Source organism: Cinclus cinclus, chromosome 10 (assembly GCF_963662255.1).
Source record: "Cinclus cinclus chromosome 10, bCinCin1.1, whole genome shotgun sequence".
Classification (NCBI taxonomy): domain Eukaryota; kingdom Metazoa; phylum Chordata; class Aves; order Passeriformes; family Cinclidae; genus Cinclus; species Cinclus cinclus.
The window spans coordinates 17,851,970-17,867,102 of NC_085055.1; the positions used below are offsets into that span (position 1 = coordinate 17,851,970).

At 39.5% G+C, this 15,133-nt stretch overlaps 1 protein-coding gene across 5 annotated transcripts in view; it reads left to right on the forward strand.

Annotated features, from left to right (window-relative positions):
- The window catches only part of PAX3 (paired box 3), a 74,572-nt gene extending 65,995 nt beyond the window's left edge, over positions 1 to 8,577 (forward strand). For all 5 annotated transcript variants that reach the window (XM_062499153.1, XM_062499154.1, XM_062499157.1 and 2 more), the window contains 2 exons: positions 7,777 to 8,023; positions 8,543 to 8,577. In XM_062499153.1, the coding sequence (XP_062355137.1) occupies positions 7,777 to 8,023; positions 8,543 to 8,577 (282 nt within the window). The remainder of the gene's footprint in view (positions 1 to 7,776; positions 8,024 to 8,542) is intronic.
- Positions 8,578 to 15,133: the final 6,556 nt, after the last annotated feature.

Sequence of the window (15,133 nt, forward strand, 5' to 3'; positions counted from 1 at the left end):
ACACCTAGGGTAATGTGATTTTATTTTTATCCTGTTAGCCTTGAATTTTGGGGTGAGAGGGGACTGTATTTCTCAGTTCTAGGAAGCAGAGTGCTCCATTACATACCTATCTTGCAAGCTGGGTGTTGAAAAGTTGTTGATCTTGTTTAAAAATATAAGAGAACAGAAAGAGTTCCAGCTTATTTAATATTTTTTAGCATCAAGACAAATTTGCAGATATCCTTCAGATGACTGATTATTCTCCTTGCTCATCTGGTTTATTCCTTACTACCTGGATGTAGTGAGAGAACCTCTGTCTTGCAGGTGTGCAATGGGTTGACTTTTGCTGGAAAAAGTCAGGGATTAATGTCTTGGGGAGCTGGCAGCCTGGAGTGTTTGTATTTCATGGAAAAGCAACTCAGCTGCAAGCATGCCATCTCAGCCAGGGCTCTTTAAATATAATGTCAGAAAAGAGATTATTAGTGTGTAATATATGTAAATTGCATATTTTTATGTTTTCTATGCCTATTATGCAGCTTCTTGCATGTCATGCATACATTTCTGAGAATATTGTATTTCCTTTTCAAATTAGGTTTTAGTTGCTCAGTGAATTTTCTTTTGACAAATGTTTTTAAACTCAGAATTATGAGGGGACAGCATATCTGGATGTTAATGTATGTATACAGGACTTAGGCATGCTTTTGGATTGGCATGGCACTTTATGATTAGTGGCCATTTCTGGCTTTTTGCTGTGAAGCAGAACAGTGACTGCAGAAACACTTGTCTCACAACTACAGGTGTATGGTCTTAGTAAAGGGCAGATTGTTTTAAAGACAGGATATCAATATTTTGAAGGGCTTCATTTAAGATAAGGGAAAAAGGCTTTTCCGGTGTACATCAGCATCCCCTGACCTCCTCATGTGCTTTTTATTAGTGTCAGAGCAGCAGCTTGCCCTAGACCAGGTCAGGCAGTTTGCTGGTTTGGAGAGTGCTGTTCTGGCTGCTGTGAATTCAGGTGGAGCAGCAATACTCTGCTTGGATTGCTGCCCATGAGGCTGTGTGCTTCCTGTACTTAACCTGTAGGATATTGAACCTGTAGGATATTTAACCTGCAGGATAATCCAGGCTTAAACAGTATTTCAGTTTTAAGATTTTACTGGGAGAAGAGCAAATGTGTGTAACTTGTCTCCTGTTAGGCATATTTTTTTTTCCTGTACTTAACCTGTAGGATATTGAACCTGTAGGATAATCCAGGTGTAAACAGTACTTCAATTTTAAGATTTTACTGGGAGAAGATGTGTCTAGGCATATTTTTTTTTCCTCCCTGCCCTCTAGGAAGCTTGTCAGATGTACTCTTTCCTCTTCCTTGCCTTCTCCCTGCATAATTGAATCAAACCCTTAGCCTTAAAGGCTGCAGTTTTAAAATGGGAAATGGATTGAATATTGAATAGGCTGTGTAGGAGATCATAACAGTCTTTAACAAAGTTTGCAGTTTCATGCCATTACCTGGAGCTCAGGAACAATCTTGATAAGAAAATCCCAAACTTTTCTGTGAACAGTAGTAAAGATGCAAGCTGTTTCAAGGTTTCTTTCTTCTACTGTCAAAACATTTCACTGCCTGAGTTTAAGAGTTACCCTGTAACTCCTCTTGGAGAGATAGATCTTAGGCAATAGGCTTCTCTTAAGCCTCTGAGAGCACTTGGTTTTCATTAACCTGATGTATGGAGCTGATGGCCGCTGTCGAATCAGTTAGGTATGTTCATATTATCTTGTTAACTCTGTTTTTAAGGGAGGCACAGGAACCAGGGCTAAAAATTTTCATTCCCTCATTAAGAGGGACAAGAGCAGTAAAAAAAAGGCAGCTATTAATTCATTATACTTTTCCCTAAACCTTCTGTTGCATTACCTTGAACTGGTTGCCCACAGAAACATTTCATTTGGGTTCAAGTCCCAGTGCAATGAGCAGCTCATGATCTTTGGCACAATGCACTTGGCTTTGAGAGCTCTTTGCTTAATGACCCAAGAACATGAGACAGGGCATGGATTTCTTTGTGAGTAAGAAAATTAATTCACATGATATGTGTTGGTTTTTTTTAAATTTAAAAACAGAAGTTCGAACAATGGGGTTATGTTTTGTTTCTCTGAGTGAAATAGATGAGATTAAATAGTTTTGTAACTGTTGCTGTGTAAAAATAACAGCATGTATTATTAAGTTTGTAAATACAGTAATATTTTACATAAAATATTCTATATTTTATATAAGTATACATTTATAGGTAATATAACATATGTACTAAATACATTAATATAGCAGAACAAATAAACAGGTGACTATGTTTTTGAATTTCCACCTTAACTTTTCTCTTTTGGTTTGTTTTGCTTTCAGCCATAACAAATCCATACATCCCAATTGTTGAGGGAAGGTGTGTGAGAGCTGAGCTAGTGACAGCTGGGCTGGTGTTCATAATGGCCAGAATCCTTCTTTTGTGTTTGGGGCTGAATAGAAGGTGGGAGGAGGAGAGTTCATAGGCAAAGAGCAACATAATACCAAATTTTGTCTTCTTATGAATTCTTTTGAGTAATATTGCCTTAGCTGAGCATTTAAAGTCATGAGACTCCAGTCTCTGAGGTTGCCTGAAAAGGTTGTGAGATCTTTAATTGTATAGATATGCTTATATATTAAAAAATTATGAGTACATGTTCATCTTTGAGCTTTGTTTTACCTTTTCAGTCATCTTTGGTTGCTTTTCATACCAGGGGCTCAATAATTAGCTGATCTTAGAATTGTTTTGGTAATGCTGCCAAGTTCTGTGACTCTGATACAGCACTTTAAAAAAAGACATGGGTTTTGTGACAGACTGTAATAATGTTTTGAAAATTGGTAATTCTCTATAAGTAAAAATTTATTTAATGAAAGAATCAAGTCATCCTCCTAATTATCCTAAATGTGCACCAGTGCACCTTCTTTAATTTCAATGTAGGTACCTGTGTTACTTAGTGGTATGAAATCAGTGTGAGGTCTCATTTGATATGATTATGTAGAGGGTCAGATCATCAATGTCCAAAGTCAGTACATTTGCTCTTATTTTCATCAACCAAGTATGTGGATGCCAGCTCTTGCCATTTGGCAAAATTTGCTTTTTGTCAGGTTTGTTGTATTCAATAGAAATATTCATATACACAAAATGAATCAGCAATATGGTTCTAGGATCGTATGGATATAGATCCATATAGTTAATTAACTTTAATCCTCTAAAATCTCTCAATGGAGCGCACGATAATAGTCCTCTTTGTGTTCTTTCTTGTGCAATATTTTGCTTTCTGTGAGATTTCTCTACAGTGAAGAGTTAACAGCAGGTAATGCCATTCATCTCGGAAGAGTTTGAAATTTTCAGTGTTAGTGATGAATGAGGGTATCTGACCCACATCTGTTTTACATTAGAATGGAACATTGCCCTGACATCGTTAGGAGCATTTGTCAAGATTCCCTGGACAGAGCTTCTGTAAATTACATGCTGCAAATGTGTCAGGGTCAGATAAGAGGATATCATTAACTGTGCTAAAGTTTACTCATGGTTCTGTCAGTTCAACTTAATATGTTAACTGCCAACTATTTTCCTTGAGCTTTTTCATTAAATCTTTCATTCACAGGAGGGGAAAATAGTATCACTGTACCCAAAAAAATTATTGCACATGTTCTTTTCTCATAAATCATATTAATTGCAGGCATGGTCACAAAGCATATTAAACACAAGCATGCGTAAATGAATTAAAACATATGAGAATTTTATTGTGCCTATGGAGGGTCCTACATCCTCAAATACTAACCATGTTAACAGCCAGAATGTTTCATTTCAATAAAAGAAGTGGTCTTTTTTTTTTTTAGTGTAATGGCCTTTATTTTGGTGAAAATAGAAGTATTTTCCAGCAGCTGATAATGGACCAGACACTGTGTTCATGCCTTTAAGGCTTTCTCTTTCTCAATCATATCCTCAGCTGGTGATTCTGTGCTGACTCCACCAGCCAGGGATTTGTCCTAATGTATATTTTGGATTGCTTCAGATGCGTTTTCTAAAAACTTTTCTGTAGACTTTGGTTGTTACAGTCCACTGTGCTCTGTTTACTTATTCCTCATTTCACCTTTTCTTTTCTAATAGAATGATTTTATCAATTATATATTGTATCTTATTGTATAAAATAATGCACAATGGCTGTGCATCAACATTCCTGCGTGTGTTTGGTAAAAGGCGAGAACAAAATATATGGAGCTAAAATACTTAAATCTGATTATTTTTCTGCATTTATAGGAGTTCTACTCTAAAATCAATTGAATAGTTACTGTATCACTTTAATGTGGTGTCAGCTCAGCCTTTGGATTCTGGGTCAGTGAGGCTGAAAATTACTAATTTAGCTTTCCCAAAATGATTTTGAAGGAAGCACATATTTTCCAGTAATTTGGATGGTATAGAAATTGAATACATTTATTTTCTACCTTAATTACTATAAAGCAATCATATCTGTTTACTTTCTTAGAACTATACTGCTTCATACCCACAGAAGATCTGAGCTGCAAAATCCAGATCGTTGTGTGTGTGTCCTGCGCAGAGCTAAGCTGAGGGTGCTGAGCATCTTGCAGACATGGCCCGTTAATGGATTTCTAATTGATTAGGTGAAAGTTAGCCATGCCCTTCCTCTAACTCCTTGTATGGGTGAGAAGGTCATGGCACATACCGTAGCAGAGACTCCTGCCCTGAGGCTACTTCCCTTAGAGCTTTCAAAACAGACATGACCAAAAATCGAATTATTTAGATACTAATCAGCAGCAGGATGATTCTGAAAGCCTCTGTGGAAGATATTTCTGGGAAGTTGGTTACTGTTCAGACTTCAGTTTTCTCCAGCTCAGAGACAGATGGCTCAGTCTGTTCTGCTCCAGAATATTTATTAGGTGCATGTCCACTTAATAAAATGATGCCTAATTATTTTCAAATTTTAAAAAGTTAAAGTAAATCTCACCATACACTAATCTTCATTTGTCAAAGAAAAGAAATCTCTCCCAAATAGAGTTGCTACTGGTGTTTGAGTGGCCTTTGAGACTCTGTCTGGACCCAGGTTTAAATTTCAAGACAAATCTTCAATTTACAATAGCTTCCAATCTGAAAGTTTTTGAGCTTACTCTTTTTGCTGGAAAATTTCAGAAAAACACAACCCTCTGGTTGAAATACACAGTTGGTAAAATAGTTATTTACCCAAATTAGCAATTGGTCCTAAAAGTTCTGGCAGACAGCTCGTGATGTGAGAGCCCTGAGGCAGAGAAGAGCTCTCCTGTGACACCAGCCCAGCTCAGCCCAGCCCCTTCTCCGTGCTCTTGAACTTGGAACTCAACATGGGGAAATCCTGTAAATATTGGTGTCACACTGGCCCTACACGGCAGTGGAAAGGGTTGAGATTTCTGATAAACCCCTGTGCAGTTTAAACTGTAGTCAAACCCATGATGCTCCTGCCAACATAAATATTTCCTAAAGTAATAATTTTCAATGTAAATGTTTAAGTTATCCCATTTTTTTTCCATAGCTCTTTCTCTTGTTTTAACTCTATTAGTGTTAATTTCAAAGGGCAAGGATTAATATAACCCAAATGAACTCAGGTTCTAATATTGTGTCCTGCTGATGCAGTGTCAGGTCAAGCATGCTACATTTTGTACCATATCAAATTCCAAAGTTATCAAGAAAATATCTGGAATTTCTGAAGCAGAAAAGCTTGCTAAAGAAATAGAAATTCTAATAGTTTTCCAAACCAATTTTTAGAAACAAAAGTTGGGAGCCCAGTATTTTCAACTTTTGGGGAGTTTTGGCACAAAATGATGTAACATGATTTTTCAATCTCTGGTGATTTCAGAGTTGTTTTCTTATTATTAGCCACAAGTTATTTTTACAGGCTTTGGGCATTCACTGTATTTGTTGAATCAAATAGAGAATATCTTACATCCTGAATCCAAATTCATCTTGTCTTTATAACTTAAAAGTTGTAAGATTTCAATATCTGAATGCAGTCTTTGCACGTATTTTTTCATTTCTTTTTGCATGAGTGCTTCAGTTTGTGAAACATTCAGCAAATATCACCAGTTAAACTCATGTTTTGTGCTCAATGAATCAAAAGTGAACATTCCAGTGCTATATGTAGTAACTGAATTTCTTTCTCAGCACTTTTTTTTTTCAGTGAGATATTTTGGGTGCATTTGATGCAAGCATATTTTGGGTTCTCGATGATGGGATCTGGGTTTCTCTTTTTGAACTACTCTGTTTCTACCTCTTGCTCTTTTCCTAATCAGACATGCAAAAACTGGGTAGGTCTTCTTTTCTACCTAAATCACTACCCCTGGATCTTGTTTCATCTATTTATTTAAAAAAAAACAAAAACAAAAACCAAAACAACACAAAACCAAATGACTTAGAGCTGGAAGCACAAGCTCCCTGCAATAATAATAATACCTTCTAGTTTGTGATGGAAAATAAATACAATTCCAGGGGGGCGTCAGAACTTTAGGAAACAGATATCTTCTTAAGAGATTTAATTTAGTTTTAAAAAATAGACTCAGATTTAAAAAAAAACCAACTCTCTCTAGTTTATGGCAAGAATTGCTGCAAAGCAAAGTTATTATCAAATAGCATGTGTCAGATAATTATAATGCCTTTTTGGAGCAAGAACTGCCTGTAAATGATCACAATATGAAGTTTTGGCAGAAGCTGTAAGTCACCCATCCGTTAGAAGCTGCAGAATGTTTGTCAGGCTCTGAAGTGAAATTTATTTCAGCAAAAGTAAGAAAATCTCAGTCGTACACTTATTTTCAAAGTGTTCTGTAGTGCTGTGCCACCAAACGAAAAGAAATGTTCACCAACCTGTAGTGGGAGAGATTTTTGAACAAGAACTTTTCACTGTAGTTTCATGCTTGAAAAGGCAAAGGCTTTTGAGATTTTTTCTTGCTATTTTACTGGAAATTATGGCCTAGAGGCCTGGGCTTTTATGGGGACAAGCATGCCTTTTCCAGTAAACTCTTTTCAGCTACTGATTTCATAACTGTCCCTGTAGAAGCAGTTTAATAAAGGAGTCACAGCTGCTTGGAGTCTCTCTGGAGTGCCTGACCCTTTCTTCTGTGTCTTCTAACTCAGATGATGGAATCCATAACTGGTGTTACAACCAGCACTTTACTCTTGCACATTCATTTCTTTACAGCCCACAGGGCATCAGTAGGGGTACAGCTGCTCTGCCCTTTCCCAGCTTTCGGAACATCAGGATCCAGTGGGGTTCTTTGTTACTTCCATCAGTAGTGCTACTGGGATCTGCTCCAAACTGATTTCATTGTAATGGTCCAGTCTTGGAGAAGAAAACTGTGTGTGCTTTTTAACAGCTTTTTATGTTTGTAGATCAGGTAGAACATCATGGTTAAAGAGCTCCTAATTCCTTTTTGTTCTCTTATGATTTAGTCCTCAAGGAATAAACATCTACAGAACTCCCAGCTGGAGTTGGGATCAGGGACTCTAAAACCATAAAAATTTTTAAAAGTATTATTCCTTATTTGCTCCAATATCACTTCTTATTGCTTGTTAGCCATCAGATTTTATTTTGGCAGACGATGCAACCAAATTCTACTTCCTCTTGGGATTAGTTACTCAAAGCGCTATTCAACTATTAAGTCTACCTGGTTTAGGAAATCAAATTATACATTTGAGAACTTCTGTGTTTCTGTAAGCAATGGAGTTCTTAATATATTTTCACTCTTTCTGTTATTCTGTCTCTCAGGTAATGGGACTCTTGACTAACCACGGTGGTGTGCCTCACCAGCCCCAAACTGATTATGCTCTGTCCCCTCTAACTGGGGGCCTGGAGCCCACCACCACTGTGTCAGCCAGCTGCAGCCAGAGGTTAGATCACATGAAGAGCTTAGACAGCCTGCCTACATCGCAGTCCTACTGCCCACCGACCTACAGCACCACGGGATACAGCATGGACCCTGTCACGGGCTACCAGTACGGCCAGTACGGCCAAAGTGAGTACGGCACATTCCCACTGGGAAGGGCACCCTGCTGCCAACAGCCTGTGCTGGCTGGCTGGCTCTGGGGAAGGGAGTTCTGAGCACAGATCCTCGGGGCTCACTGCTACCTCTCCTCAAAGCCACGCACTGGTGAGATAGCTGATTGTTGGAGCAGGATTTCTGCTGCATAATTATTTTCTTAAGTGATGTCAACAACATCTTGATGTTATTAATTGTTGAGACATGAAACCTGACTGCCATTAGGTAAAACATAAGGGTTGTCCAAAATGAAATAACCGCTGGCATTCCACTATTAGAAACACATGTTCTTAATGAGGTCAGCTCAAGAATCATTACAGTATATAATCCTAGATACATAGAGTTTTGTCAAACTTGTCCTAGGAATAAAAATATTAGTCCCTTTCCTTTGATATATCAGTATTAAATATGACATTGTCAACCTGTAGTTGGCATGGCCCCATGCTGTGATGTTGTCACAGCATGACTTAAAAAGCCTCTTTTGCTTTTTTGCAGGTGCCTTTCATTATCTGAAGCCAGATATTGCATAAATGAACTGTCCACTTCAAGTTAAAGCTGGTCTTGTTTTCCGGTCTCACTCCAAGGCTTGGATATGAGGGATCTTCTCAACACAGTGCAGCCTAAACTGGGGCAGTTCCACTGAGAGAAACAAGCTTGTTATGTTCTCTCCAGTCATAGCTTTTAGTAGACTTTTGAAGGCTGGACAAAGCTATACAGAAGACAAAGGCCAAAAGCAATAATGAATAAATGTGACATGCTTCATTATGAGTGGGTATACAAAACAGAGCAGTATTTAGCACCACAGCCTGGCAAACATTCCATTTTTTTGTTCTTGTTGAAATTAATGTGCATTGATTGGGACAAATGGAACATTTTGAAACTAAACTTAGAGCAGTTGAGCTCTGTGTACTCTTACTCATCTGACATCCAGTGCTGACTTTAGTCTAACTTTAAAACAGCTCAGTTTCTGAAGCAAGGTTGGGAGAGCCTCTCACTGGACACACTGGAAATTGTCATCAAGAGGAAACGTCACCATCCCTAGGAAGCTGGATAAGTGTGAAAGACTTCCCGAGCAACTCATTGGCTACCTTTCCATGCTTTTGTAATCACCTTGTCAATAAATGTCACTCACAGGTTTTACTTTACCAAGAGAGGAGATCTCGTGTAACATAAACCCCAGATTTTTCCTTTTTGTATGTGTTTTCCCAGTGTGTTTTACCTTTTTGAGCAAACATGGGAGACAGAAAACCCCACCAACAACGCGGCTGATTTTTCATAACTGCCTAGCAATGTGCAATACCGTGTACCTCACACAAACTTTGGGATCATCCAAAGTCATAGATATAGAATCAGAACTATATTTTTGCAGGTACTTTTATTTTTGCAGTGCATAATTCCTGATGATAAAATACAGAAATGTTGCAGTCTGCTGGATGACTGAAATCCAGCTTGCTAATCATGATTTAAAGGTCATCTTCAGGAGACAATACGAAGAAATGATTACGTTTACATGTTTTTTAGTGATGTACAGGACATAGACAGAGATGAACCTGTATTTGACACATCTGTTTAAATTATACAGCGATATCCAATATAGAAAGTATAATTATAGGAACCAAGGTTTACAAGAAGTTTGCATCATGACATTTTAGAATGTCAATAAATTTGTGTTTTGTGATGTTGAGAGGAAGAGGATGATGGAAGGCAGGATTATTTATTTCTCTCTATTCTTGGAACAAAGAGGGAGGCAGAACACAAATACATTCCTTTTAGAGTTAAGGACTATGAAGTAGTGAGTTAGACTAGGTTCAGTACAGAGGTTAGTTCACACAATGGTCTTAAGGGTGATGGAAAAATGAAATATTATCTTTGTGTTGCAGCCTCTACAACAAAATGTGTTGTAAAAAAAAATTAAAAACCCAAACAAACAAACAAAAACACAATAAAAAAAAGAAAACAAAAAACAAATGTCTTTCTTGTAAAAAGTTCAGTAAATATTTACTATTTATAATGAATAAACATTATGAAGTCTTTCAAAGCACTGATGATTTTGTCCTAAAATGTAGTATTGTGATAAATACATTGATACATTTTAATCTGAATATCATGAAGAAATAAACCATGTTATCTTCGATGCAGACTGTATTCATTACATAAGTGTTTTCTGCACACAGCCTGGGCTGTGGGAGCATTGGGCAGCCTCTGTGCCCAGGTACTGCTTGTGTGCCATGTGGAACTCTGTGTGTGTCTGGGTGTGTGTGAGATAATGAACTTTGCATTTTCTGAGTGCTGTGGGTACCAGGAGTGCATCTTCCCAACAAGGGAACAGCCCTTGCCATGCATTCTAAAGAAAACAACATAGGTTTAAACCCAGCACAAGTAGGGCAACTGGGATGGCTTCAGAAAATGCAGGGACTTTGTAATCAGTTATGGGTAGTGTCTGTCCTAAATTATATAGTTTTTCCTCAGAAATATCAAGAATTTTTAAATGGGCCTACACACAACCTGATTGTAATATGGGGAAGATCCTTCAAAACAGGTGGAGTAAATTTTACTGCCACATCAGTGTACAAGGGAATTTTAGTTCACCCTAGGCTTGGTGAATATTTAATTTCCTCACGTTTTAGTTTCTGAGACAATTAAAATTTAAACTCTATTGTTAACAACTATTCCCTAATAGTTTGCTCTAAACCGCTATTTTTTCTGATTTTTTTCAATTTTGCTTCCAAGGACCTGGCCCTTGGCAATTGTCTCCTGTCCTAGGCTTGCTGCAAAGGTCATGCAAATTTCTATTTCCCCTTTTCTGCAAAATACTAGATAGAATCCTGCTTGCTTACACAGTTTGGAACTGGGTGATGAGAGCTCCTTCCCAGGAGGAGTGAACCCTTGTCACAGGGTGGTTGAAATATGTCACCTTCCTTTTCTGTTCCAGCAGCTGCAGGGGTGGGAGAGCTGTGGTTTCTCACCATCCCCTCAATCCCACGGAGGTGCTTTACTCACCTCACCTTAGGGAATGGGCTTTTTGGCTGCTCCTTCTTCTTCTCAAGGGTGTCCCAAGCACTTTCTTGTGTGAGAGACTAATGCAGAGCAGGAGAGACTGCAACCAGACAGACAGGGAGAAAAGGCCCTGTCTCTGTCCATGGTGGAGGGTTGGAACTGAATGATCCTTAAGGTCCTTTCCAACCTCCACCATTCTCTGATTCTTTGAAAATCATCCATTCTTCTCACAGTCAAGGCATGCAGTGGAGAACTGGGATGAGCTCTTGTCATGGGAAGGGAGGAGCCTGGGACAGAGAGACTAAGCAGTGTCTGGATTTATTATGTGCTGCAGAAATCTTTGACACAGATATAAGGATAACTTGGGATATTGTTGATCCCTTCTTGTTACCACTGTCAAGACTTAAGAGGTTCTTGGGGAGCACAGGTGTTCCTGGTGAATGAATCCTGAAAGCTCAGAAAGCCAAAGGGAAATGAGCCTGCCATGAATATTGCATTTGACAGAAAAGCCATGCAATAGCTGGAAAGAACGTGCTCACAGCAATGGAGTCTAAATCCCACTCATGAGTGCAGAAAGATCAGGTCTCAGGGTCCCTCCTCTTATTTTCCTTTTTTCTGTGTGTGTGTGCATATTTTACAAGATGGAAATAAATCACCGCAGCTGCTTAACCAATAGCCTGTCATCTCATTAGAATTGGAAGCTTCTGACAGACAGGTTTTCACAAAAATTTTTTTTATTTGGGTCACAACTGTGATTTTTAATTTATTATTAAGTCTTCCTTTATCTAGAAATTACTTCTACTCCCATCACAATATCTGGTGTATGCACTTTGCCATACTTCAGTATGCATTGGTATTCCTTTATCTGGGTATTAATAAATGAGCTAGGAAAAAGAATAATTAATAATTTTTAACAATACCTATTATCCTTTTTCCTAGATATTTCAGCATTTCTCATTCAAATAAAAGCTAGAAATAAACATTTTTCTCCAATAATCACACAGAATTTTCTACGCAGTATTGCTCAAAAGTCTCTATCCAAATAACAAATGCTGTTGAAGTATATCTTTCTGGGCTATTTTGAAAGGCACAAAATGCCTATCCCAATCTACAAATCTTCACTAAAAACAGCTGATTGCCAAACAGGTTCTGTGTCCTCAGAAATCTGTTTCTGCACCTATGTGATTTTAGAATTAGGTTTTTAATCCCTAGGTTAAGGTCTGAGCAAACTCAAACATGAACTATCTGGCTACAGGTCTGTAACCTGTATCTCCAAATGTAATGAAAAAATACAAGTTACTTAACTTTGCAGTTCCAAACTCCACCCCTAATTATGACATGATACTAATATTTTTTGGTAGCAAGGATGTTTGCATTTTCTCAGAAGTATGGCAGACAACAGCATGTAAACTGTTATGTCTGAATTCTGTGACATATTCTCTCACATATAAGAAATGAATTGTCTCTGGTACTGCTGATGTGTAAATCATGCCTTTTTTCTGTGTTGGTAACCATGAACATTCTCAGCATTTGCTTTCCATAAAGTCTTCTGGCCTTAAAGTCTATAAAGTAGATTACTAGAAGATACCTTTGTGTGAAATAAGATGAAATTAATTTAAGGCAATATCAATGGGACCATCAGAAACCTGGAACAGTTTGAGTTTATAAACTTTTTTGTATTGTTCACTTCAGTGTTCTGCTTAATTGGAAGAAAACCTGTATCCTGATTAGAAGATCCCATTTAGAATTGCTTTGCCGATGTCATCTAGATATTCTCTAGAGCAACTGGAGAGTCCTAGGATTATTTAAAGAAGCACATCAGTTGATTTGAATCTGTTCAATTGTCATTCAATTGAACGTTGTCCATTGTAAAATAATAAAACTTGCAGTCTGCTTTTTGGTCATTGCAGGTAAGAGGCTATTTGACATGTAAGATTTTCACTCCCTATTCTCTCCCAGCACTTCTGGGCAGCTCATCACAGGCTGGGAAAATCATCAGTCTCAGGGAGCAAAATGTTGCAGCTAGAGGATTAGTCTGGTTCAAAAACTTACAAGTATTTATCGTACAAACAAATCAGGATGTGTGCATAGTGCTGGCACTTGGCTCTGTTTTGCCATCAGGGTTCCACAAACAACACTTTGCAGTGTTCACACAGAGTTCAAACCTTTGCTTAGTGCATTTACATTGCCTCAGAACCAGTGACTGATTAACCCAGGGTGGCTGTGGGCAGCTTGGGCACTGCAGCATTTTGACATGCACTGTTTATTATTCAGCTACTCAGGCAATGTCATGAAAAATCATAATAAAACTAGGAAGACACATCACATTTGACCTTTGCTGAATAATTTAATAAAGCCAGCTTGACACACAAATATGAAAGAGCAGTCGCTGGTAAGAGCGGAACTATTGCTTCCTTGTCTGGGAATTGGAAACAGTTCAGAAACTTTATTAACCATTCGGTGTCTTCATCTTCAGCAAAATTTGTCCCTTAGGCCATAACCAAATGTTAAGCTACTTGTTTCTCTCCACACCCCCCTCCTTTCAGCACTCACACGGGTATCTTTGCTTATGCTGTACACAATTATGGTCTCAGTTCTTCTCATGTCTCTGCACAATTATCCTTTTTTTTTTCCTCACAGAGTCAGTTTTATTTACACAAACATTTTTCTCCCCATATATATGCATTTATTCATAATGATCTCAAATGTACATACCTCTAAAATTTTAGCTTTAAAAGAGTGATTGTTACAGGTTCTCTGCACACTCAAACCATGGTATTTTATAATTCAGAGATTCAGAGATGGAAAAAATGTCTTTGGAGCCACTCTCATGTGAGCATCCCCACAATAAGTACAAGAATAATTAACTAAGGGTACAAATCTCCTGAGTTTTTGAAATGCTGTTTTGGCTGCGTTTATCCTGGGGAAGGGTCTGTGGAGGCTGGGGGTGGTGTAGCTTGCAGGGACTATCTGGTTCTACACTACAGGAGCCACAGAGCATCACTGGGGTCTTGCCCCTCTGTGGAGTTCATGACACAGTGTCTGACTGGTTGTCAAACCCTTTTTCTATCGTCCCCATCTGAAGTCTCCAGGTGGTGGCAGACACACTTTGCCCTCAAAGCCATGGCTTCTCCTCATTGCCTTCCTTTCCCTTGTGGCCCTCCAACAAACTCGAGTTCTGCCACTCCACAGGTGTCCAGTAGCCACACCTTTTATGCCAGTGCCTGCTTCAGCTCAATAGAATTTCTCTTCCACTTGCTGCTCCCGACCAGCAGCACCAGCACCAACTGCAGCGCTCCCAAAGCCTCACATCACTGTTCCACCTGGCACCGAAACCTGAGGGAAATATCCGCACAGTCAGGGCTGCCTGGTTTGAAAAGGGGATAACAAATGTGTGTCAGAAGGTAAGGTGGAGTTCGGCTTTCCCTGTAGAGCCCAGAAGGGTTTCTGTGTGCAGTGTAGCCATGCCAGGCATGGGAGGGGATGGTGGGGATCAAGGGGGGCAACACCAGAATATGTGGGGAGCAGCCAAAACATGGCCCACACCAGCTGAGAGGACACAGCCCTGAGGACAGCACAGAGCCACTGGAGCAGCAGCGTCTGACCTGCTGAGACTGGGGAACATCAAGGGGACAGCACTCAGCTGGGAGGTGCTGGTGGTGGGCTCAGGGGTGAGTGAGGATGGTGCTCAGGGCTCAGGGGTTTGTGAGGATGGTGCTCAGGGATCAGGGGTGAGTGAGGATGGTGCTCAGGGATCAGGGGTGTGTGAGGATGGTGCTCAGGGATCAGGGGTGAGTGAGGATGGTGCTCAGGGATCAGGGGTGAGTGAGGATGGTGCTCAGGGCTCAGGGTGAGTGAGGATGGTGCTCAGGGCTCAGGGTGAGTGAGGATGGTGCTCAGGGCTCAGGGGTGTGTGAGGATGGTGCTCAGGGCTCAGGGGTGAGTGAGGATGGTGCTCAGGGCTCAGGGTGAGTGAGGATGGTGCTCAGGGCTCAGGGGTGTGTGAGGATGGTGCTCAGGGCTCAGGGGTGAGTGAGGATGGTGCTCAGGGCTCAGGGGTGTGTGAGGATGGTGCTCAGGGCTCAGGGG